At 49.9% G+C, this 24,423-nt stretch overlaps 1 protein-coding gene across 4 annotated transcripts in view; it reads left to right on the top strand.

Annotated features, from left to right (window-relative positions):
• ACTR3B (actin related protein 3B) overlaps positions 1-23,137 on the top strand; it is a 61,998-nt gene extending 38,861 nt beyond the window's left edge. For 2 of the 4 annotated variants that reach the window (XM_072964109.1, XM_072964106.1), the window contains 8 exons: positions 1,440-1,535; positions 3,050-3,157; positions 6,222-6,365; positions 9,269-9,442; positions 10,871-10,963; positions 20,551-20,676; positions 21,663-21,746; positions 22,244-23,137. In XM_072964109.1, coding sequence (XP_072820210.1) covers positions 1,440-1,535; positions 3,050-3,157; positions 6,222-6,365; positions 9,269-9,442; positions 10,871-10,963; positions 20,551-20,676; positions 21,663-21,746; positions 22,244-22,339 — 921 coding nt within the window. In that variant the 3' untranslated portion in view covers positions 22,340-23,137. Of the gene's footprint in view, positions 1-605; positions 626-1,439; positions 1,536-3,049; positions 3,158-6,221; positions 6,366-9,268; positions 9,443-10,870; positions 10,964-20,550; positions 20,677-21,662; positions 21,747-22,243 lie in introns of those variants that run through there. The other 2 variants (XM_031673771.2, XM_072964108.1) reach the window with 2 other exon arrangements.
• The last annotated feature ends 1,286 nt before the right edge of the window (positions 23,138-24,423 follow it).

Raw genomic sequence — 24,423 nt, 5'->3', positions numbered from 1 at the left:
TGTGGCCCCGTTGTCCCAGTGTTCTGCGTGTAGCTGTGCTGATGGCCGAGACACGCTGTCTTTTTCCTGCTTTAAGGGTATGTTACCCTGCTCCCTGAGCATAACGAAACACCAAGGCTGAGTGGCTTCAACACAGACATTTGTTTTCTCATGGTTCTGGGGGCTTTAGGTCCGAGATCCAGGTGCTGCCAGGGTCGGCTTCTGGTGAGACTGCTCTTCCTGGCTTGCGGACAGACGGCCTCCTTCTCACCGGGTCCTCGTGTGGCCCTTGCTCTGTATGTGAGTGAGGGAGCTCCCTGGTGCCTCTGCCTTTTCCTGCAGAGATGTTAGTGCTGTCCTGTGACCTCACTGAACCTGGATTACCCTCCTAGGGTCTTTGTCTACAAACGCAGTCACCTGGGAGTTGGGGCTTCAGCATAAGAATTTTGGGAGACACAACTCAGTATATAACAAAGGGTAATGTGGAATTTTTTTGTAAAAAGGCCCAGAGAATTTTTATTTATTCTTTTTTCTTTCTTTGTTTTTTTCTCTTCTTTTTTTTTTTACAGCTTAAATATGTGATGTAAATCCATATTTATTGACATGGAAAAACGTTCACAACATACTGCTGAATGACAAAAAGCAGGTTATTTATTTCTATCTTTCTGTAATCCTGTTAATTTCCTTCCATTTGATAATAGTTACTATTTTCAATAGATATTTCAAAAAACTCAAATATCTATGTCATGATTTTCATCTGCTTTATTTACATATTCTTCTGGGTGCGTGTTTTTTATCCGCCATTTGTTCTTCCTGGTTTCCCTCTCCCCTCTCTGTTTCTTTGAGTGTTTTTATGTGGTGTTTGGCTGGTCTCTGTGTTCCTTCCTCGTCTCTGTGTGAGGGGCGCTGCGCCTGGACTGGCCGCGGGCGCGAGTGCAGGCCGCCGGCGTGGCTCACGGCGGGGGCGTGCCGGCTCCCCTTGCCGCCTGGGGGCGAGGCTCCCGCGGCTGCGCTGCTCAGGCTGCTCTGGTGCCAAGCAAGGGCTCCCTGCTTTTGCTCTTCTTTGGAGAACTGGGCATCGCCTGGGATCTGAAGCCACTGGTGTTCCCTTTCCGTGTCCTCAGTCATCTGGTCTCGGTGGGCGCAGCTCGCGGCAGGTCTCCTCAGTTCCAGGGTGTCGGGTGTCCTGTTAGCCGAGGTGGAGCCTCCTTCTCTGTAACTTGTTCTTGCTTTGAGGGGATTAGTAGGAGCAGAAGTGTTTAGAGAGGCTTTGCTCTCTCAAAGCTTTTAAACCCCACAGCCAAAATGTCCTTTAATCAGTCACTCTGGGTGTGCTCTGTCTTATTAGGGAGTTGTACAGCATCTTAATGAACATGCTTTTAGATTAACTTTTTTTGTGGTTCTGGTGTAATTACATGAAATTTGGGTGAACACTGAATGTAGTGAATGTTTTCTTACAGACAGAACCTCCCCTGAATACACCAGAAAATAGAGAATATCTTGCAGAAATTATGTTTGAATCATTTAATGTACCAGGACTCTACATTGCAGTTCAGGTAAGGACAAAGTGATTTTTATGATTCTCAAGTGACCTCAGTTGTCGAATGTGGAAGAAATGGTGCTTCTAGAGGCCTCTGTTACAAGACCGTGTGGTGTGGTTTTCCTTCCCCACGCCCTCAAGGGCTCAAGTGCACCCGAACACGTCCCATTCAGGTCTGAGCTCAAACAGTGTACAGAGCAAGGTCTGTGATTTATGTTTCTGCTGCTGGTGTAGTTTGTCCAGCTTCTGTCTGTTTACATGCGTTAAAATCTCAGGTGTCCTCGGGGAGACGAGATTGAGACGTGGGTGTGGTTCTTTGGCTGCTTTTACTTCTGATCATAAAGAAGAAAAGATACTATAGAATCTGTTAAAAAACAAAACAAATGTCTTCTGGGGGCTGCCCCTCACAGATCTGGGCCCCTGTGGTTCTGTGAGCTCTCAGAACTTCCTCTGAAGCTGCCTGTTCTTTGTGGGGGTTTTTGTTGGTTTTAGATGTAATGTATCTGCCACTCTGCATAAGGGAATTGACTGAAATTTGGGGGAATAAATGAAAAAATTGTTTCCCAAAATGTTTTCTTTATATGCTGTTCCCCTTCCTTGTAAGAAAAAAGAGAAGGAAGAGTTGCATAGACAATTAACTTGGAAGATACTACATGCTGTGGCCTCTGTGTGGTGATTCATGGTACATAGCAGTATCTTAAAGGCTCTGAGAATGCCTGCATTAGAACTCTGTTTATTCCACCACTTCCAAATTTAACCAGAAATCTTTGCCCTCCCCTAGGCTGTTTCTGTTCCATGGACTAGGAGACACTTTAGGAAATGCTGGCCCAGTGGTTCTCAAAGTGGTCTGTGCAGCAAGGTCTCCTTGAAAGTGTGTTTTCAAAGTACACATTCTCAGACTTCATCTCAGATCATGGGTTTCCAGCCTCAGCACTTTGGATCGGGCAGTCCCTTGGGGGAGGGGCAGGTACTGAGCTGTATGTTGTGGGATGTCTAGTGGCATCTCTGGTCTTGACCTGCCAGGGGAAGCACCACCACCAGTCTCCCCTCCCCCAAGTGTGATGGCCAGAAATGGCACCAGATGTTGCCAGATGCTCCTTGGGGGCAAAATTGCCCCTGGTTGAGAACCACTGTCCTGGTCCTTCCAGATGAGAATTTCTGGGTGTCAGGCCCAGTATTCTGTCTTTTTAAACTCTCCACAAGTAGTCTTATTGCAACCCGTCTGTGGACCCACACCGGGAACCAGTGGGTTAGGAATTAAAACCACCTGATTCCACAATAAAATTCCTTCCTCACTGGGTTTTCTTTGCAAAGCTTTGATTTGTCTTACTGAGAAGTTGACTCCTCCAGATTAAGTGCACCAAATTTGCATGTTGTCCATTTTGGAATTTGAATTTGGGGGGAAGATGGAGGGTAGGAAAGGGTCACTCAGACTCAGAAAGAAAGGGCTTATTGCTCGAACCTGAGGACAAGCAGGCGGAACACTTGAGAGCCTTTCCTGTGCTGACGGTCTCCGTGGCTTTTGTGCAGGCAGTGCTGGCCTTAGCTGCGTCCTGGACATCGCGACAAGTTGGCGAACGCACGTTAACAGGAATCGTCATTGACAGCGGCGATGGGGTCACCCACGCTATCCCGGTGGTAAGCGGGGCACCCAGTGCTGCTCTCTCTGTGGGCCTAACCTAATCTGAGGTGAAGGAAGCGATGAAAGGAAAAAAACCCTTCTGTTAATTAAAGCACCACTTTTGAAGACATACTCGTACTTAGCAAAGGTAACAAGAGTGTTTAAACCCAGGTAGGTGAGAAAGTGGAAGATGTCCAGTGTCTGCGGTGCTGGCAGTTGGAAATTCACAGTAGCAGATTTGTGCATTCGGGGGTCGGCATTTGTCTGATGTCTCCGGGCTCTGCTGGGCCCCGGTGTTGCTTCGCTAGGAGGGTCTTCCTGGCTCCATTCTGAACTGTTACCTGGATATCAATGGGTGTGGTGCACGACCACTTAGGGGGTGATTCTGTGTTTTGTGACAAGATCGGGCTGGAGAGGAGTTGCTTCTTGTTTTTTTAAATTTAAGAGCCAAGAAGGAGAGATTGTTCATCTTGACTTGCAGGATGCTCTGTGACATCACTTTTTGTTTTTTAATTTTCAAAATATTACAGAAGTGATTTCCTAATTCAGGCTTCAAGAGACACTGTATTTTTCTTTTGGTCTAATGGAGTAGTTACATGAACTATTTAAAGTTTATTTTTTTTGAAAATTAATTGAAGCTGTCTGAAGGGGGGTTGCAGTGGGAAGTCCGACCTGCCCGTCCTCCTGCTCTTCCTCCTCCAGGTGCCTTCCCAGAGGCAAGCCCTGATACTGACATTTGTTGTTTTATGTGTTACAAGTATCTTTTGTGCAAATACAGGTTTGTGTGTGTGTGTTAAGCTCCTTTTAAAAATGCAATAACTGAATCACTGTGCTATACACTGGAAACTAACACAATTTTGTAAATCAACTAAGACTTCAATAAAAAAATGCAAACTAAGGTTTTTAAAAACAATTCATTTACTTCAATTGAAAAAACAGTCACCATTTTATTTCAGGACGTTGCAGGGGTGATGTGCTAATTCGCTGGTGCTTTAATTCCTCCAAGGTCAGAAATCACTGCAGGGGGAGGCTGATGTGTCTACAGACAGGAGGGAAAAAGCCAAATCCTTCCCCTCTGTCCTGGCGCCCCAGCCAGCGTGCCCTTCACCCTGTGGTGAGGAGGGGCAGAAGGCCTACAGAGCGTGCTCTGTGCTAGGGGCCCCTTCAGCCAGTCTCGGAGCACTTCCCCCTCGTGAGTGTGCAGCATGTTGGTGCCACCTGCTGTGTGGTCCGGCCTGGCTCCTCTCTGAGGACACCCTTGGAGGTCAGTGCAGGCCGAGGTCAGGGCCGGCGCCCATGGGCCTGCTTCCCTGCCTCCCTCGTGCGTCTGAGACAAGTTTCACGCTGCGTGCAGGCCCATAGAGAACATTGTTCAAATTTTTACCTGTTTCTTAGTGCAGTTTTTCCCCTAATTATAAAAAGTACATTTATTGTACAAAATTTAGATAGAGAAATGTAAAGAAGAAAATAAAGTGACCCACAATCCCCCCAGAGGACCATGTCACACTTTTTGGTGGCACAGCCTTCTGAGCTCTTTTTCTTAGACACACGATACACGTTTTAAGCACAGCTGGGATACCCTCCATCTGATTTCGTGTTCTGATTGTACAGTGTGCCCCTGAAGTTGCATTTTGCGTATTGATTTATCCCTGATGTGTTTTTTGTTGTTAAATGCTCTGTGAAAAAATATTTAGTAGCTACCTAACAGCCCATCATGTGGGGACAGCACACTTCACTTTCTTGTTCTCCTGTTGTTGGCTGTGTGGGTTGTTCAATACATTTAATCTGTGATGAAGCTGATACTTAACACGGGTTGAATTAATTTTAGAAAATGTTATATGTAATGTATACTGTATGGAAATTACGAGTAGTTTTTGTTTGAGAGAGCTGCTGTTCTTATGAGTTTAAGTTTTTGATTTTAATAATGTGTGCATATCTTTTATCTCGATCTGAAGTATTTTACAATTGGCTCGGGCTCCTCAGAAAGGCCACATGCTCTCTCACTTCTAGAAGTTGGGCGCCTCGGGAGGAGTAAGAGGAGTTCAGTCACTTGTTCTTGCAGCCTCACTGGTGCCTGTGTCTGTGCTCGTACTCGGTGGAGCTGACACGTCCGGCAGACGGATGGGGCTTTGCTCCAGCCGTCTGTCTCCGGGAGCTTGTGGCAAGCAGCCGGTGCCGTCAGGGAGCTCGGAGCGCCTCCTCCACCCGGTGCAGCTGCAGGCGCTGTCCGCTCGGGCCGTCCGCTTCCGCGAGTGCGAGCCGGACCTTCCCAGCCTGTGGCCTGCGTGCTGAGTGCGCCCCCCGGGCCGCATGTGAGCTCCGGCCCCGCCCCGCTGGCGCTGGCTGGCGGCATGGTCACCCGCCAGCCGGGTGAGCTGACCTGAACTCCCGCCAGCACGGGTCTCACGTGGCAGAGGGTTGAGGGGAGCTCGCCAGGACGGTTCCGCCCAAGTGCGGCTCTTGGCAGAGTGAGCGGACGGTTGTCGAGTCCTTACTGCGTGCCCGAACTGTGCCGTGTGCTTGACCCGCTGCCTGTCGCTGGGTCTGTTCTGTGCAGCCGCTCGCCCCGCGTGATGGGTGAAGATGCCGAGGCCGAAACGCTCATGTTACCGGGCGTGGCCGTGGTCACTCCGCCCACGGATGGGGGACCAGAATTTGAGTCCAGGTTGTTAGACTCTGAGTCCCACATGCTAACCAGAATGCTGACTTTTAAATGCAAGCTGATTTGTAGTTGGTTTAAACATTAATAGTTAAAACTTTTTCCTTTTTGTTAGAGGAACAAAAAATGACCCATTGTTCTGACGGGCAGCAGCATTTTGGACATTAACTACCTTCTGTGGTTTTCTCTTCACATTCCTGCTGGGAAGGTCACTTTGGTTGCTTACAGAGCGTCTCAGGTTCTCCTAATGGAATTGCACGTGCGGTCACTTTAAAGGCCCCCCAGTCCCGAGCTTTGCGCAGAGTGGGGATTGAGTGCCGCTGGTACTGCGGGGGCGGGTGGGGGCAGGAGACTGGCTCAGAGTCCAGGGAGCGCTTCCCTCCCGGAGGTACTCACACGCTTCTGCCTCTCTCTCCCCCCAGGCGGAAGGTTATGTAATTGGAAGCTGCATCAAACACATCCCGATTGCAGGTAGAGATATTACGTATTTCATTCAACAGCTGCTAAGGGAGAGGGAGGTGGGAATCCCTCCTGAGCAATCACTGGAGACCGCAAAGGCCATTAAGGTAAAAACAGACGGGAAACGGGCCGGTTTGGGGGTGAGAGAGAAACGGTGTTTGCACACTTCCCCTCGCGGCTGCCACCCCTGCTCCCCCGCCCCTGCCCCACCCCGCCAAGAATGTGGGTCTTCGTCTGTTTACCACTTGAACTAGGGGCTGAAAGCGTAGCCTCTTCTCTGAACACGGATGCTTGTGGAGGTTCTGCCTGTAAGTGAGAGCAGCTTGATACCCGCTGTTGAGCATCGTACGTAGTACAGTGTCATTTAATTGGAGCCTGATTAGACAGAACCTCCAATTAGCCGATGTGTCTTCCACCTCTCCCTCCAGGCTTCATTTCTCTGTCAGGAACAGACAGCAGCAGTGGCTGTGAGGAGCCCTGTGCAGCCAGCCAGAATTCAGACTCATTCCCATCACCTGCAGTGTGTGGCCCTGTACCCTGAGGGTTACTGCTCAGAGTGACGCTGTTCTCGGGTGAATCATTAAACAGAGTCCACATGTGTTTTCTAGACTCTCATTACCATGCTGGAGAAGTTACAGGAAGCTCCAGAATTAAATCAGTAAGATCAGGAGGAAAATGGCTCATTGGTCCTTATTTAAAATGCCCACTTGACCTGACCCATCAGTTTGGTCTTTGTATTGCTCTGTAGGTGGCAGTTGACAGACCCTTTTTAGAGGAACTTTCTTTTCAGGTTGCAGAATCAGGAGAAATTACTGTTTTGTTTTTGTTTTTAATCAAAATACAAGAGATTCTTAGTAACACAAGGATAATTATTATACAGATGAAGAGCAAAGATTTTGTTTTTGGAGAATTTAAACATGAGAGGTGACGTGTGGCCTTGAACACACAGTTTCTGAGCTGCAGGGGAGTTTAAGGGAGGTTAGCCTTCCCCCTTTCCTTCCACCTGTGCACCCAGTAACGGGCTGGTTGAAGGAAAGATAGCATCCAGGGTTTTGCACGACTCTCCTGGTGGACACAGAGGTGTTTTTAGGACAGGTGCACTGGTGTGGGTCAGGGCTCCTGCGAGTAGGGTGGCCGGCTGCCCGGGTGCTCCCAGGACTAGAGTTTCCAGGGCTGGGGCACCTCAGAGCTTGGTGTGCGATCCTGGACGGCCCATGGGAGTCAGTCCTTTCCCTCTGGGGGAAGGTTTACAGAAGTGTAAGACTTTCTTTTTAGATTAAAATATTTTCCAGAACTTCCCCTCTTCCTTTCCTTGCCTTTCTTCAAGGAAACAAATTTGGATATTTGACCCAAGTTCCCTCGCCACCCCACCCCTGTCACCAGTGTGCCTTGGAGTCTCTAGCTCCCAACCGTTGGGGGTGTGCGGGCAAGTGGGGCCCTGAGTGTGCTGACCGTTAGGGAGGCTGCTCTCCTGGTCCTTGCGGTGGCCTTTGCCTTCCTCATTGGCTCCCTGGGGTCCGTCTCTGACCTTGAGCTGGGGCTGGCCCGTTCGGGCCGTGATGGTTTATCGCTCAGCCTCGAAGGTCGGGAGTGAAAGGACTCATCGTGGTCCCCGCAGGCCAGCTGCCCCGACCCTGCTGTCGGTTAGTTCTCGCCCCACTTCTCTCTGTAGCAGAAGAGATCCTGGGAGTGGGTCAGAGTTACCCCTGTGTCTCGTTACGCCCGTGGGCAGGAGCGGGCCTGCGGCTGCGTGGGCCCTGGCAGCAGGGACAGCGGTGTTCCATGACTTGGAGCTGACCTGCTGCACGCTGTCAACTCTGTGGAGGCACTGCCTGCCTTTAGTTAAGCCCTTGAGATGCCGTGAGACATTGAGCTGGCCTCTCGGGACAACTTACTGTTTCTGCCCCCAGCCTGGTAGATTTGAAGCTGTATGGACTGACTCCCTCACTCAGTCGTCAGTGAGCTCGGGTGTGCAGCAAGTCTGGCTCGTCAGTCTTGCAGTTCTGCAGAGTGTGCCATGGGTGTTGTTAGGGTCTATATCAGGGATTCTAAGAAACTTTAAACTTAGTATCATGAAGATGCCTTCAGAGGTCCTCCTGAACTCCAGCCGTGGGCCTGACACAGTGCAGGCAATGAACAAAGCCCACCTGGCCCACAGGAAGCTGACTTTCAGAATCGGTACCCAGGGGCCACCTGCTGCTCTTGGGAGGTTAGCTCTAAGCACAGATGATTGACCCAAAGACCCTCTGTCAATCATCACCAGCTGAGGAAACGGTTTGCATAGCTCAGGCTGGGGCTGGCGCCGAGCAGGTTCTTGTGCCCTGACGTGTGGCAGCTTCATCCTGCCAAAGTCGGCCTTTTCTTTGGTCCATGGTACCTGGCACCTTACAGAGTGCAGTGTCATTTACTTATTCATCACAGTCGTTGCTTACTCTGACTCAGCCAGTGTGAGGGCTGCTGGTCAGGGCTCTGTGTGTGTTTTGTTCACTTGTGCGTCCCGCGTGCCTAGGTACTCGGTAGCTATCTGTTGTGGAGCTGCTGAGCACACTGTGTCAGACCGCACAGCAGGCTAACCACCTGCCGATCGGCCGTGGTGAGCACAGGGCCAGATCTGCCGCCTTCAGCGGCTTGGGCTGTGGCGCGGGTCTGCGGGTCCCGGTGGATGGCAGCGAGTGCCTGGGCAGGCGCCACGTGGGGGCCTACGAGGAGTAAGGAGAGAGGAGATGGAGATGAGGGACTTAGTAGACACCGTTAAACATCATCTCAGATAGTAGCAGCAACATGTGACAGAGTGAGGCTGGGACTAACTGCAGAGCTGGAAAGAAAGCAGATTTACGCAGCCAGAGTGTAGTCGTGAGATGTCTCTGAGCTCGGTGCGTGTCCTCTGAAGTTGTGGCCGTGGGCAGGACTGATGTCGGGGGTGTGTGGTGCTGGAGTTACTGGGTGTTTGCCGGAGGGCAGACTGGGTGGTGGCTAATGCCTGGTGACATCTCTGTGTGTGTGTCTGCAGGAGAAGTACTGTTACATTTGCCCTGATATAGTCAAGGAGTTTGCCAAGTATGACATAGATCCGCGGAAGTGGATCAAACAGTACACAGGGATCAATGCCATCAACCAGAAGAAGTTCGTTATAGATGTTGGCTACGAAAGGTTCCTGGGCCCTGAAATTTTCTTTCACCCAGAGGTAAGATGTTTGCTTTCTGAGTATGCAAAGAATGACGTGTGTGGAGCGATGCTGCCACCTTGTGTGTGCAAGAGCGGTTCTCTGTGGGACTCCTGAGTGGGGTGGCCGCCTTTCAGGGAGGATCTCCCGGGATGCAGGCTGCAGCCTCTGTGGCTGTTCTGGCCCCTGTGTGGTCCACCTGCTTGACTGGGTGTTTTCAGCGTGCCCCTCTTTGGGTCTGGTTATCTGTTAAACAGTTAATGGTTGGTTAAATCGAGAGTGGTTAGGAAGAAGCTTTAAGAGCAATAGAAGATAATGGAGTTGAAATTCATCTTACACTAGCATGAGAACTAGTTAATCTCACGACCGAATGGAACTTGCCTCTGGGTAAGAGTGGATAGCGTGTAACCTTCCGACAGCCTGTCCCCATTCCAGCTGTAACCCAGGCCAGCAGGTCCTGCTGTGCTCCCTGCTGCAAGTTAGTTAAAGCTTCTGTCCGAGGGCAGCCTCGGAAAGAGGAATTACAGGTATCATCGGTTTAACGAGTGGTCACAAAGAATTATTACTGCTTTTGCAAAAGCAGTAGTTAAGAGGCAACATTTTAAGGTTTAAATAAAATGGATTTTATTTATATTTTGGTATATTTTTCTGCCTCATTCAGTTTACATTTAATAGGTAAGTACAAACCGCTGCCTGTTCTTCGATGCGAATGACCGTTTGTTCAGGCAAATGGCACACAGCATATGCCTGACTGTCTGCTAGCACAGCGCCCATTCCCTGTGCCTGTGAGAGTCCAGCTGGACGCGAACCAACCCGGTCCAGCGAACAGCTGCGTGGTGCCTTCTTCCCTCGAGCACATTAGCCCTTTCCGTGATTTTTAAAGTGTATTTCAGAATTTTGTAATCGAGTTATTTATACTGTAGCTTATTTCACTTATGGAATTGGATTTAAGACTTTGGAATTGGATTTAAGACTTTTTACTCAATAACACGATTGTTACCATATTGATTGTTTCACCTTGGAAGCCACCCCCTTCCCGCTTCCCAGTCTTCTAGCTCAGATTTCACAGTGTGAGTCGCTGCCTAGGTTTTTTCTTACATCCTGGCTAACTTTTTCATGACATTGGTGTCTATACTTGATGCGCTCATTACCTACTCAGTATTTTTCACTGCCCGTCGCATACATCATGTGAGTCACTGCGTATTCTGATGCAGGGCTGGTCTGTCTTTGTTACTGTTTGGTGTTTTTCCCTCACTAAATCCACACATATCTCTTGAGGGGACATGTCACCATCACTACTTGCACAGAATCACTTGGATTCATATGACATATTCTTTCCAATGTGACAGTTTTAAAGGCATAGTAAATTCTGTATTTGTTAAAGTTACTTTTTAAAAATGTTGTTGAGAGGAATGTGTAATGTTTCTTTTATGTTTGTATAAAATTCAGTTTGCCAACCCGGATTTTATGGAGTCCATCTCAGATGTTGTTGACGAAGTAATACAGAACTGTCCCATCGATGTCCGTCGTCCGCTGTATAAGGTATAAGCTGCTTGGGTAAGGTGCCTGGGTTTCATTCTGGAATTAAAGGCCCAGCATTCTGAGAATAATAGATTCTTAACATCAATCTGCAGGCAGTCCTGTTTGACTTCTGTCTTACAGTATTTGTTAAAGGCCGGCGTCCTGGTGAAGTATTTTTCTTGCAATGGGTATGACTTATATGTTTGGCAATATGACTCAGTTAACCAGAAGTATTTAATTTAAAAATTCTGGTATCTCTTATTCTTATTTGCCCAGCTGTATTTTAAGTTGGGCAATTTTAACCCTCCATATTGACTGAAAGGTCAAGGGGCTCCTTCCCCTCCTGCTTTCCGTGAATTCACTGGCCTTGCTTCGTGCGTATTTAGATTCATGCTGCATGTGTTGTTGCCAGAGAGAAGGCGGAGCCTGAAATGAACTATCAGAAAATGCTCATGTAATATTTTTCCAAAATTCTTTGAGCATAGAGAATTTTGAAACTTGAAAGGAGAAGAAGCCAGTTCATTGAATTGTAGGATGAAGGACCTGTTGCTGACAGCCGGAGTTGGGGGTTGGGGCAGAAAGTGGCAGTCAGCTGACCCTGCTTCTCCGGCAGCTCACCTCTGCCTGCGCGTCCTGCTCTTCCCCCCGGACCGCGTCTCCCCTTCTCAGACGCAGGGACCCGAACCTTAGGGAGTAGAGGCCCGGGCTCAGTAGAGAGGGCTTGATACAGCTTGTTTCATCTGGGCGGTAGAATACTATGCAGCCCTTAAAAAGAATGAGGTAAATCAGTGTACGTTCAAATGAAAAGATGTCTACAGTATATATTGTTAAATGAAAAAGCAAGTTGTAAAATTTACATGTAGTATTATTTCATCTTACTTAAAAATATAGTTTGTATATATGTATGTGTGTATATATATATATGTATATAAGAAAAAGGTTTAAATGATACGTGATAAACTCCTTAAAATAAAATATCTCTGGGCATGAGATGGATAACTCTTACTTTCTACTTTCTGTGTTTTAAAATTATTTGAAATTTTATAGTTAACAAATGTTATTTTAATTATTGGAAAACATTTTCCTATATAGACAACTTTGATCAATGAAAACAAATTATAATTCTGTTTTTCTTGGTACATAACCTTAATTCAACATCTCTCTCCTCCAATAAAATGTGCAAGGAAGGGAAACCAAAGGCAGACTGGAGTATTAGAATTAAGTGCTGCACGTGTCCTGTCCCTGCTTCTTAAATCTCACTTAACATTAGCTGTGTCTTCTTGTCTGTGAAAGCAAGGAACAAATGTGCACTGTTTAGTCTTGTTTCCAAAACAGGGGCTTGGTGAGTGAATGAATTTAATATTGAGGCCTAAAAACACCCCTTTCTGCGAGTTCACTTGCCAGGTAACAGCTTGCTTTCCAGGCTCAGTGGCGGGAACCATAGGTCGGTTTTCTTTTGATGAGCGAGTAGGAGGAGGCCTGCTTTAGGTCCTACTGACAACACCTGAGATGTTCCTGGTCATTGAGTGAACACTTTACTCTGGCTCATTGACGAGAAAACGGTGGTGGAGAATAAAACGTGACTTTGAAAATTCAGACTTTTTAAAAAAGCAAAACAAATTTTTAGACAAAAATTGTTTTTTTGTCATAATCTAATTTTTATTTGAGTCTGATCTGTAGATAAGGGTGTTCATGTGCTGCTTTTTTCTGTTCAGTTTCCAAGTGTGATGGAGGTTGGGTCTGGCGGAGGCTAGTGTGTGAGAGCCGAGTTCTGGAGGCCTGTGATTTACCCAGGAGGCCAAGTCTTTGCAGGCAGCAGGTGCTGCTTGAAACCAGCTTTCAGCCCTGGCTGGCTGTGGGCATCACCCCAGGAGCTGAGTCCCCCCCCGCATTGCACCCTCCCAGAGATTCTGATATAATTGGGCCGGGCATCTGGATTTGAAAAGCTCCCCTCTTGATGCAGTGTGCAGCCACGTTGAAAACCACTGTGAGCAACTAGCTCACTCTGGGGGTAGTCAGCGTTGAGTAACTTTCATGCTTTCCTTGAGAGCAGAGCCAATTTTGGGTGCTTTGTAATGCGACTGGTGTCTTCTGTTCCTGAATTCTGTTTATCAGATATCCGGGTGTCTACTAAATACAAGACACTATTGTTGTTCAATTAGAGGATTTAAGTATGTGTGAGAGATGATTCTTGTCTTACTAAGAAGCTAAAAATAATACCGAAATAATTCTGAGGGGAACCACCACAAGCAAAATGTCATTTAAGTGAGTTATGCAAGTGACGGTGATTGAAAGAAGGGGCACATGGCATCTAATGAGAGGGAATGAGGAAGAGCCTGAGGAGGGTGGCATTGGGCTGAGTCTGGGGCTTGGCCTGCAGAGAAAAGGGGGGAGGCGGGGCAAGTGCATGAGCATTGTGTAGATGGGGTGGGGGCGGTCAGGCGTTGAGAAACCTGCTGTGGATGGAGCCCCATGGCACTGGACGTGGTGGGAAACAAATCCAGGCCGGAGGGTGGGGCTGGCAATAAATGTTTAAACCTGCTCTAGCAGTGGGTTGGGAGGTTGGTAAAACATTTTTATTCATTGTGTTTGTAAAGCAGATGTGAATACATCTTGGTATAGTTCAAGGAATGACTTTTCTGTAACAGATTGCTTGAATTGGGTAGATACGTTATAATTACGTTAATACCTTTAAAATCAGAGAAGCGTGTTGCAGAGTAAATGAGATATATATATAAAATTTTTATTTTCAATATTGAATAAGTTAAAATATCCTTAGTACTTGAGAGAGAAAAATATATATTTTAAGATGTCATTGTTTTTTTCAGACCTTTTCAAAATAGGCCCTTTATTCAGGTGAAATCCTGAGTGAAGTCTAACAAGTGAATGGAGCAGAAGGTAGTTCGGGGCAGGGTGGTGGACAGAGAGGGTTAAGAACTCTGCCCGTTCAGCCCTGACTCCGGTTCATACCCCATAGCTCTTATTTGATGCTACCTGCCGAGGTTCCCGGGAACCGTCGTGTCTTGAGCGGGGAGACAGGGGTCTTTGTGTTACTGGGGGTGAGGGTGGGGTTCAGGGTGATGTGGACCCTGAACGCTGGCTCGCCAGGCTGGGGGGCTTTCCGAAGCCTGTTGTCACTTAGCACAGTCGCCCCTGGACATGTGTGGCTGTAGAGGCCCTGCAGCATGACTGTGTGACTGAAGAGCCACACTGAGAGTTCCTTCATGGGATGCGAACTTCCCTGGCTGTGTATGTGCCAGTGGGACGGCTCCGGCCCCTCCCAGCCCCGAGGCTGCCGTGACTTCCTGGTCAGAGCCGGGAGTGCGCATGGGAGCGGGGAGGGCGGTCTGGTCAGAGGAGGGACTGCTTGCAGGACCAGGTGGAGGAGACCAGAGCATCTGCGAATCTGGAAGGACCCCAGCATCCTTGCACCTAACGTTTGAAAATGAGCCTGGCTGTGCGCAGGGGCCAGATTCTGCAGGGCCCATAGGGAGGGGGCGATGAGAGCTGTGGTTTAAAAGGGCTCTGGGGAGAAGTGGCACGTTCTGGAGGGGCCTCGCTTGGAGTTGGACTTTATCCTAAGTGTGTTGAGGGTTTTATGCAGGAGGCTGTGTAATCTGACCTAGGTTTTAGGACAGTGCTTGAGCTGCACCAGAGGGAGTGGGTTGGAGCCAGGGAGATCGGGTGAAGGCCGCTGGGTCCTGTGGGCGAGGCCGTACAGTGCCCGTGTTGGGAGGTGGCAGTGATACGGAGTGTGGTGTGGATGGAGAGAGAGGCCCTGAGGGGTTCGCAGACCCTTGATGAGCTCAAGAGGCTCAGGTCTCTGCATGTCTAGGAGGAGGGGGTGTCGTTTGCTGAGAAAGGAAGCGCGGGAGAAAGGAGGGCCTTCGAGGAGGCGTCAAGGATGAGGTCTGGCTTCTGGAGGCTTGGAGAAGATTGGGCCAGACTTTTGGGGACCGTCAGTGTTCTGGAGGAAGTGAAAGGTCCGCAGGAGCACGTGCCGCTGAGAAGACGGGAGGACCGTGGGCAGAACCAAGGAAGCCGGATTTCAGGGGATGGCAGGGGGGAGACCAGAGAGACCGTGTCAGCGTTCTCCAGGGAGCAGCCGGTCGCTGTTACTTGCTCTCTGTCTCAGACTCGTTTTAAGGAGGTGGTCTGTCTGGCAAGTCCCAGGTTCACAGGGCGGCCAGCAGGCAGCAGGCCCAGGCAGGAGCTGCCGCGGCAGGCTTGAGGCGACTCCTCTGCTCTGGGAACACTTGAGTTTTGCTCCTAAGGCCTTGCGCTCCTCGGGTGAGGCTCCATCATGTTACGGAGGGTCCTCTTTCCTTGATGTTAACCACATCTGCAGAGTGCCTTCCCCGCAGCACCTCAGATCGCTGGGTGCCCCGGCCAGGCCAAGCTGACACAGAAGATTGACCACCGTGGGAGCAGGAGGGAAGGGCTGAAGAAAGAAGAGAAGTAACGCTCCGGAGTCAAGGGAAGACAGCTGCCATCAGCCGCGTCAGGTGACGCTGAGATGAGGCCCCGCAGCCCCGAGGCCACGAGCGTCGCGTGGGTGTCTGCTAGGACAGTGTGGGTGCTGCACTGTCCAAGGTTTAGAAACAGGTTTGTTCAGGCTTTGGTGGGATTGCAGTCTTTGAGTTCAGTTTGAGGGTCAAAAGAACTCTTGTCCCTAAGGAGAGATAGCCTTTCAGGAACGCAGTTGAGGGGCGGTTGCCCGGAGCTTCTGACCGAGCTGCCATTTTAACCTGCAGCGAGTGGTTGGGGTGGAGGCCTCGCTGTGTGCATTTTACTCGCCACCAGTTGACTGGGGAAGTGGGGAAGTACGCAGGGCGGCGGCCAGGGGGCGCTGTGTGTCTGCCAAACTGGGTTGAGAGTAAGAATAGAGCCTCTGGCACAAACTCTACTTAGCATTACAGGATCGGGGATTTTTGTTATTTTTGGTACCATCTAAGGTGTTAATTAAATGAACGTACTATTAATATAGACTTGATCTTTCTAACCTAAGTGCCAGGTGACTAACAGGTGCGTGTAGGTTTATGATGATCTAGGTGCTAGGATCTCCTTTTACTAGTGTAAGGACAGGGCCTTTCCGTTTGGAGAGAGAATGTACAGTTGAGGCTTTTATTTGGCATCGTGGAATAAACCTTTAGGCGGCAGAGTAAGGTCCTGCCGTAACTGCTGAGGTCTGTCAACAGATCCAGTTAACACAGCGGACCACCGCGCTGAGTGGAAGGGTGCTGTGCAAATAAGGGTCCGTGGCCACTGCAACCTAAAAAACAGCGTTAGGGTAGAAAATTGAGACTCTACAGATGAGCAGAGATTATTATTTCCAGCTTAAAATGCATTTAGAAAATTTGAGAAGTACTAAAATCTTTAATAAGAAGAATAGCAGTCACCTCTTATTACTTTGACTATCTTTCTCCTTTGTTTTTTTAAAATATAAATAGGAAGATAAATGTATCACGTTCCAGCCGGGCGGCCCTCTGCTCTGACCAGCCTTCCCCCAGGGCTGGTCACCTTAGGCTGTGCCCACCCCCGTCCGCACTTTCTGCCCTGGAGGCTGCAGTTCTGCAAACAGAGCCCGCATCCGGGGGGGGCTGGGATTCTAGGCTGAGTCAGGGATTCGGGGATGAGAACAGTCTGGGTGCTCTCGCTTGGAAGCAGCAGCCAAGCAGAGTACAGGGGCTCGTCCTGGCCGGCAGCCCGCCTGGTTAGGGCCGGGCAGGAGATGTTATGTCCGTGTGTGCTGCCGGCCGCGGGCCGCTGACTGCCTTGTCCGCGTGGACGGTGCCCGCTGGGTGCACCCACACTGGCTGCGGCTTCCTTGTCTGTAGCAGCTGGTAGGAGTTAATGTGTGAAATGTGAGGATGAATTTGGATGGTCTTGCTCTGAGCTCACTTCTGCCTGCAGGTGGCACACGTCAGGCGGGAGAGCCTTGGGGACTCCACGCTGTTGCCTGGAAGTGAGTGTGCAGGAGGCCCCTCGTCCAGCTTCCTTCCTGCCAAGTCTCAGCTCCTGCAGCCTCTTCAGTGAGGCCTCAACTCAAAGTAGCCCTCCCTCCACCACTTTCTGTTATATCGCCCTGTCTTAAAAATGCAGCTTTGAGATATAATTACATACAATAAGCCGCATCTGCTTTAAGTGTACAGTTTGAAGAGTTTTGACACGTTTACAAAGCCATGTAGCCACCACCACAGCTCAGACACAGGACAGAACCGTCACCTGCGAGAGGCCCCCTGCCCTCAGCCCCAGCCCCGGGGAGCTGGTCTGCCTCCCGGGAGCACAGGTGAGACACGAACCCCCGGAGTCTCGCAGACGTGGGCTCGTGCGGTGAGTTCTCTGTTTCTGACTCCTTTTCCTTAGTTCATGTTTTCGTGTTGCCGGTGACGTAGTTCATTCCTCTCTAGTGCCGAGAGGCGTCTGCTGTGTGGAGTTGCCAGTGTGCCCACTGTTGGGAATTTGGGTTGTTTCCAGTTTTTGGCTGCTTCAGAAAACCTGCTGTGAACATTTGGGTACAGTCTGTGTGGGTATGTTTTATTCCCTTGGGTGGGTACTTAGGCACGCAGTTGCTTTGTCCTATGGCAAGTGTGTGTCTGACTTAATAAAAACTCCTGAACTTTTCCCACAGTGGTCATACCATTTTCACCCCCACCAACGATGTACAGGAATTTCATTTGTTCATATTTTAACCTGAAGTTGGTGTGTAATGGCTGTAATTTGTATGGTCCTGATTGCAAATGCTGTTGACTGTCTTGTCAGGCACGTAGTGGTCACTTTGTGTCTTCTTTTGTGACATGTCTCTCTGAATCTTTCGCCCATATTTTGTTGGCTTGTTTATCTTATTGAGTTGTAAGGGTTCTTTTTATATTCTGGACACAAGTCCTTCGTTAGATGTGTAAGTGCTTTTTCCTAGTCTGTGGCTCATCTTTTCATTTTCTTAGTGATATCTTTTGAAGAACAGTTTTCATTTTATGAAGTCCAGTGTATCCATTTTTATTTTTATGGTTCATACTTTTTGTATCCTATCAGAGACACCTTTGCCTATGTCAGAGTCATGAAGATTTTAAGAAAATATTTTCTTCTGGAAGTTCTGTAAGTTTTAGCCTGTACGTTTAAACTTACGATCCATATTGAGTTAAGTTGTGTGTGTGAAGTAAGGCAGTAAGTAAATGTTCCTCCCGCCACGGATGCTAATTGTTCAGCATCTTTCCCTGCTGAAGTACCTTGGCAGTTTTGTCTGTAATTGTTTTACCATGTACACAGCACTGTTTTTATTGTGTGAATGAATGAAAAAAGTGAACCTTATATGTAATGTATTTGAAGGCAACTCAAGATCTTGCAGTGCTTCTGAAGTATCATGATGAACATTCATTTTCATACTCTGGTGAATTAATTTCTAATTGAAAAACCCATTACAGAGATATGACAAGTAATTGCAATAACTGACCCAAGACTGTATCCTGGGCCGGAGAGAAAGATGCTGTAAAGAGTGTTCCTAGAGCAGGTGACAGAATTGGAATGGCAGTAAAGGATTAGAGAAAGGTTTTGTATTAATACAAGTTTATGAAGTTGAGACTTGTTTTCTGAGGCTTCTTTTAAGGTACGATGACGAGGATGCATTTAAATTGTGATTTTTAGGAGCAAACAGGTATGCAGTTTATGTGCAAGTGTTACCAGGTGAAGAGACCTGTCTTCAAGAAGACAGGGATGGGAGCGCCTTGTTTAACCTTATTTAAGGTGGCTGTCTGACCTGCCAGGGGCTTGGTGCTGCCCACCTTCCCACCGGCCCTGTCAGGATGCGAGGATGCAGTCAGTGAGCGGGGGTGCCCTGAGGGCGGTGCTTTTGTAACTGCAGCAGCCGTGCGCGGCCCCTGGACTCTGACAGGCACCGAACCCTCGCCTGTTGTGTCTGAGATGTTTCTCCGCCGGCGGCAGTGTGGCGGTGATTATCTGTGGCGTTGGTCCTGGGGCAGGATGCTACCTGAAAGATCTAGGTTTGCAGTTAAGAAGTGATAGACGTCCGGTGGTCAGCGTGGGGAGGGGTGTTGGTGGGAGACCCTCCCTGGAGAGCCGGGACGGGCGGCGGCAGACAGGTGGGTACACAGGGAACGGGCACGCGGGTGCGCGCCTGGTCCTGGCGGCAGGCGGCCTTCCCTGGGTGCTTTTCTGCCATTAGATGTTCTGGGGGCTCTTGTGTGTAGCACTGCTTTCCTGGGTGGGGGCAGCCGCAAGCTGTCGGTCGGGGCTCTGAGCACCCGCGGAGTCTCCCCCACTGGGAAGAGCCAGGAAAGGTTTAGCTCAGACCCGCCCCTCATTCCCGGCCCCAAAGACCAAGCCCAGAGCCTCCCTTAAAACAGGCTGCACTTGAGGCTCTCCGGGGTGGTGGGACACGTTTGTCCTGCTGAAGGCCTTGTGGAGGCTCTGGCGCTGACACGTGTCTCCAGCTCCGCAGCTGGAGAGCTTGTTCCACTTGACCCACAGTCAGCAGGTCATGGAGGTGAAACTGCTCCCTGCAGACACTGGGGGGTGGGGCGTAGGTCCCCAGTGGACACAGCATCACTGGGTCCTCATGGTCCTGCTCCCTTCCTGCTCCCCCGATGTCACCTGCTAATCCCGAGTCTGAGTGGGGGGTTCACAAGGAAGGAGGACGGTCCCTTCCTGCTCAGCGCTGGCTGGGAGGGGCAGTAGGAGGCCGGGGAGGACCCTTCTCGTCTACTCACCTGTCACCCGGTCACCGGGGCCAGGAGGCGCGTTTCCCCAGACCCGCAGTCTTGGTGAGGGATTTACCGTTCAGACACAGACACAGCTTCCTGGAGGAGTCCTGACCCGGGCAGTCAGGGGGCTCTGGGCTGCTGGGGGGCTCGAAGGGGAGCTTTCTTGGCTCTGTGAAGAGTTGCTTGATTTTCTTCTCTGGTTTTCTCAAGTCATATTTTCTGTAAGAAGGTGAAGTCAGAATACACTTAACTTCACTTTCATCGTCCTAAGTAATATCCTGCAGCCTGGAAGATGTGGCTTTACCTCTCACCAGAGGCTGGTAAGAGGGTTATGCAGCACCCCCCCCCCCCGTCCACACACTGGCTCCTGCGTGGCCGCTTGGCCCGTCTCGCGTCTCAGCGGGGTGGAGGGGCGGGCGGCAGGGGTGTCCCCGCTCACTCGGATGTGCCCCCTCCCCCAGCCCCCAGCAAGCCCTGCTGGTAAGGCCTGGGGGTGGGTTGGAAGGCTCCTCCCCGGTGATCACTAAGGCAAAACAGGTAAAGGTCAAGTGTTAGTTTGGCCTTAGATTTTTATTGTAACAACTCATTTGTCGATTTACAGTTTGTTTTGACCCCCTGGACCTTGCAGAGCTTCGCACTGTCCAGAGGGAGCACGTGGGAGCAGACTTGCTCTATGCTTTCACTTGGTTACAGTTGAGGAAAAGCACTGAGACAAAGAATTTGTGACTCAAGGGGAAAAACACAGTTTATACTTTGATAGCATTAACCTTGCTTCGGTTATTATCTCTCCATGTAGGTTGAAGTGTGCTGTTCAGACCCAGTGGTTGGGCGTGTGGGGTTTTTGTTTTGGGTGGGACCCCGGAACAGGAAACTCTGCCTTGTGTCTTTTAGAACGTCGTTCTTTCTGGAGGCTCAACAATGTTCAGGGATTTCGGACGCCGACTGCAGAGAGATCTAAAGAGGGTGGTGGACGCCAGACTGAAACTCAGCGAGGAGCTCAGTGGCGGCAGAATAAAGGTTGGGGCCCGGGGGTGGGGGCAGGCTCTCAGGTGGGCCCCTGCGCCCAGCTGCCCCGCTTCCTCCTGGCCCAGAGCTGCGGGGGCCTCGCTCGGCTGGGTGGCACAGAGCACGAGGGGCCTGTGAAGCTACGTCCAGGCGCTCGCTGCCTGCACTCGTCCCCGGTGTGCGGTTAGGGCTGATGTGCCGGCAGGCTCTCTGCCCTTTGGGAGGTCAGCTTGTGGGTAATGACCAGTGTCCCAGGAGAGAGAGTCAGTTTACCCTGAGGATCGTGACTGTCCTTTGGAAGCATCCTTATTAAACTAAAATAGCTCATGTCAGCAGAGCTGTACGTGTTCCTCCAAGATGACCATTCTTAACTAGCTGCTGACTCTCCTCAAGCTCTAAGTGAGGCTGGGCCTCGTGAGAGGTGAGTGGCAGCAAACCTGCACGTCCTCACCTGGTGGAATCACACTGTTGGCAAAATGTAATTTCTTACAATATTTTAAGGACATCTAGTTTTTTTTTTTTTTGAATTATCTCTAAATGCTAAGACATCTCATTTGTTTAGTGAAAAAATAATCAGTTGGATTAGTTACTTGGATGTTTTACTTTTTAAAATGCCTTTAGGTAAAGGTAACCCTTGACTTCTGTCGTTTTAATTTTTTTTTTTAGGGGGTAGATAATTAGGTATATCTGTTTATTTCTTTTGGTGGAGGTACTGGTGGAGGTATGCTGGGTACCACGTGAGCTACACCCACCCCCTGGTAACCCTTGACTTCTGTACTTTGTTCTGTATGTGGCTGGGCCCGGGGCAGGGGGGTTCAGCAGCAGGATCAGCTGAGAAGCTTCCTCTGGAGGCAGAGCAGGGCTGATGCCGCCACAGAGCAGGGATGCTTGGACCTCAGGGTGGGAGGGGCGCCTCCTGTCCGCAGAAAGGTGTCGGACACGTCTGTCCGTCCATCCGTCCGCGCTGGTGAGTAAACCCGCACCGCTTCCCCTTCCAGCCAAAGCCCGTGGAGGTCCAGGTGGTAACGCACCACATGCAGCGCTACGCCGTGTGGTTCGGGGGCTCCATGCTCGCCTCGACCGTGAGTGCTTGTCCCGGCTGCCCTGTTGTCATGTGTGTGCCCCTGCACGCAGGTTAGGCTGTGTGTGTGCCGACCGGGTGTGGCTCTAAACAGCCGCACACTTAATTCTGCCAGATAGGAAAGATACTTCAGTCATCCTTTACATTGCACCCCCTGCCAGTTAGGGGTTACAGGTAATACGGATGAGGGAACCGGAAATAACCCAAACGTCTTGCATTAGTTGTTAACTCCAGTGCTTTTTCCAAGTAATTAGAAATTTTTCTCCTCCAATTTGTGACTAGCTAACGAACCGCTAATTTTGGGCAAGCACGAGAAACTGTAGATTTTTAAAAAATGAAGTCAACTCCTGTTAAGTAGTTGAGGCCCTTGGAGAGGTCGGAGTTTGTGGCAGGCCGGGCGGAGAGGGGGTTTGGGTCAGGAGAGCCATTTGCTCACTCGGGGTTTAGTCTCGTCCACTCCCGGCGCGGTCACTCTCCCTCTGCTTGTCGCCCCCGCAGCCCGAGTTCTTCCAGGTGTGCCACACCAAGAAGGACTACGAGGAGCATGGCCCCAGCGTCTGCCGCCACAGCCCCGTCTTCGGGGTCATGTCCTAGCGTCGGCGTGGACACCACCGTCTGGGAGTGTCGCATCGGCGCCAAGTGTCCTTCCCGACCGGAGACGCCGCGGTCCTGTACATAGTGCGTGTGGTGTTGGTGTCAGAGCGTGCTTGTGTCGCCGCCCAGTGCATGAGGCGCCCGGGGTCCGTTCAGTAAAAGCCATCTCCGTGCCCTGTTCCACGCCCGCCCGCCCCCCGCGGCCCCCTCCCCTGGAGCTTCTAGTTCACAAATACAATTCACAATTCAGAAAGAATTCAACCGCGACTCTCAAAATTGTTAGGAAAAAACCTAGAATGTGGCGCAAAATAGTACCCTCCCCCTCCCCCAGGGCAGAGTATGGGGCTGCGAACCCTTTTCCTCCCAGACTATTTTTGTAAATAAAATGTTACAAACTTGAAATACAAATTGATGTTTATATTTCCAGTCATTTTGTATTTATGGTGTTTGGTACAACTGGCCGATCTGAGCACGAGTAGATCTCGGTGTCCTGGAAGTTGTAACAAACCGTTACTAATTGTGAGGCATGTCCTGATGCTTGCAGGCAGACAAAACAGAGCAAATGCCTTTGCCACATGTTTGCTGGGAAGTGATCACACTTACCAGCGTGATCCGAAGTTTAAACACTAAGCAGCATTGTATGAGAATTATTACAGGCGATGTGTCTCTTCCTTTTCTTGTTCGAACTTTCTGAAACTGTTTTATGGAAGATGCCAGTTTGCCGGTTTGCCGTTGGTGAGTTGGATGAACTACTACCTTGCACCGTTGTAATAAAAGCAGTTAGACTCTTTATGAAGATTTCCTGTTGTGCTGTGGTGGTCTTTGGTTTCCCCCTTCACGCCCAAACGATGAAAGAATAGTGGCGTTTGTTTCACATCGGTGTGGACTTGATGGCTGACACCAGGTCTGTCAGAGGAAGTCTCCTGGAGTGGCGAGGAGTGCCCGCCTGAGCTGGAGGTGCTGTGGGGGAGCTGGGGGGGCTGGGGGAGCCTAGTGGTGTCCAGCCTCCCTCCCTAGGGATTCAGAATTCATGACTTTAAGCTTCCAGTAACTACTCTGACTGAGTAGACTGCTGGGTCTAAAGGTCATTTGCTAAATTACGAGATTCAGTTTTATCCCATTCTTCTTGTAATACTTTTTAAACTGTTATTATGGTATTTCTTCTAAGATATAAAGTATATTTTACTCTCTGAAAATCTGCCTTTGTTTTTAGTTTTTTTTTCTTCTAATTATTTTTGATGGAGGTACTGGAGGTTGAACCCAGGACCTGGTGCATGCTGAGCACATGGTCTACCCCTGAAGTTTACCCCTATCCCCCTGAAAATTTGCCTTTGTAAAGAAACATTTGGTCATATTTAAGGTTAGGAAGAAGTTTGGGAAAAGTGAACCCTCCTCTCAGTGTGGTAAAACCTGAGTTTCCTGTGCCTGGGGTCACCTTTTCCTGATGGTCAGTGTCCCCAGACCCACTAGCACCTCGGTGGAGAGTCTCAGACCCCGTGGTTTTTCTTTTGTCCAAGCAGACTTGTCTCTGCTTCCCCTCTGGGGTTTGCACTGCTCAGGGTCCCGGGACTGTTCTGCTTCCTCCTGGCCTTCCAGCCGCGGTGTCACACACGCTCGGGCCATCAGTTTGTCCTCCACGCGTTAGCAAGAGTAGTTCCCTCCGCACCGCGCTCGCCGTCTTCCTCTTCTGCTCAGGGACCCCAGGACCTGTGGGGGTTCCTCCCAGGCTCCCCACGGGGCCCTGGGCCTCCCCAGCCTCACTGTGCTCTGTGCTCACGCCTTGTTTCTACACTGTGGGGGACTCGGTCAGCGGGTGCATTTCCCGCATATGCCCATGACGCGCTCCTGTGTGCCGGTACCAGCCCTGGGCTTCCGAGCAGCATGCTCACCTGCTGTTTGCGGCAGCTCCTCCAGTGACCCCGTGTCAGGGGTCCAGTGTTCCCAGCATTTGCTAAACTGCAACTAATGTAACCCGTTCTTCAACCACAGAACTTCTAAAACTTCCGTGGTCCTTGTCTGGATGAGATTATGTTCGAGACTGTATTTTTGCCTCTCATCTTGCAGGATCTTCATCCGAGGGTCTT

Source organism: Vicugna pacos, chromosome 7, assembly GCF_048564905.1.
Source record: "Vicugna pacos chromosome 7, VicPac4, whole genome shotgun sequence".
Classification (NCBI taxonomy): domain Eukaryota; kingdom Metazoa; phylum Chordata; class Mammalia; order Artiodactyla; family Camelidae; genus Vicugna; species Vicugna pacos.
The sequence above is the reverse complement of the archived record's forward strand: the minus strand, read 5'-3'. Positions and strand labels throughout refer to the sequence as shown.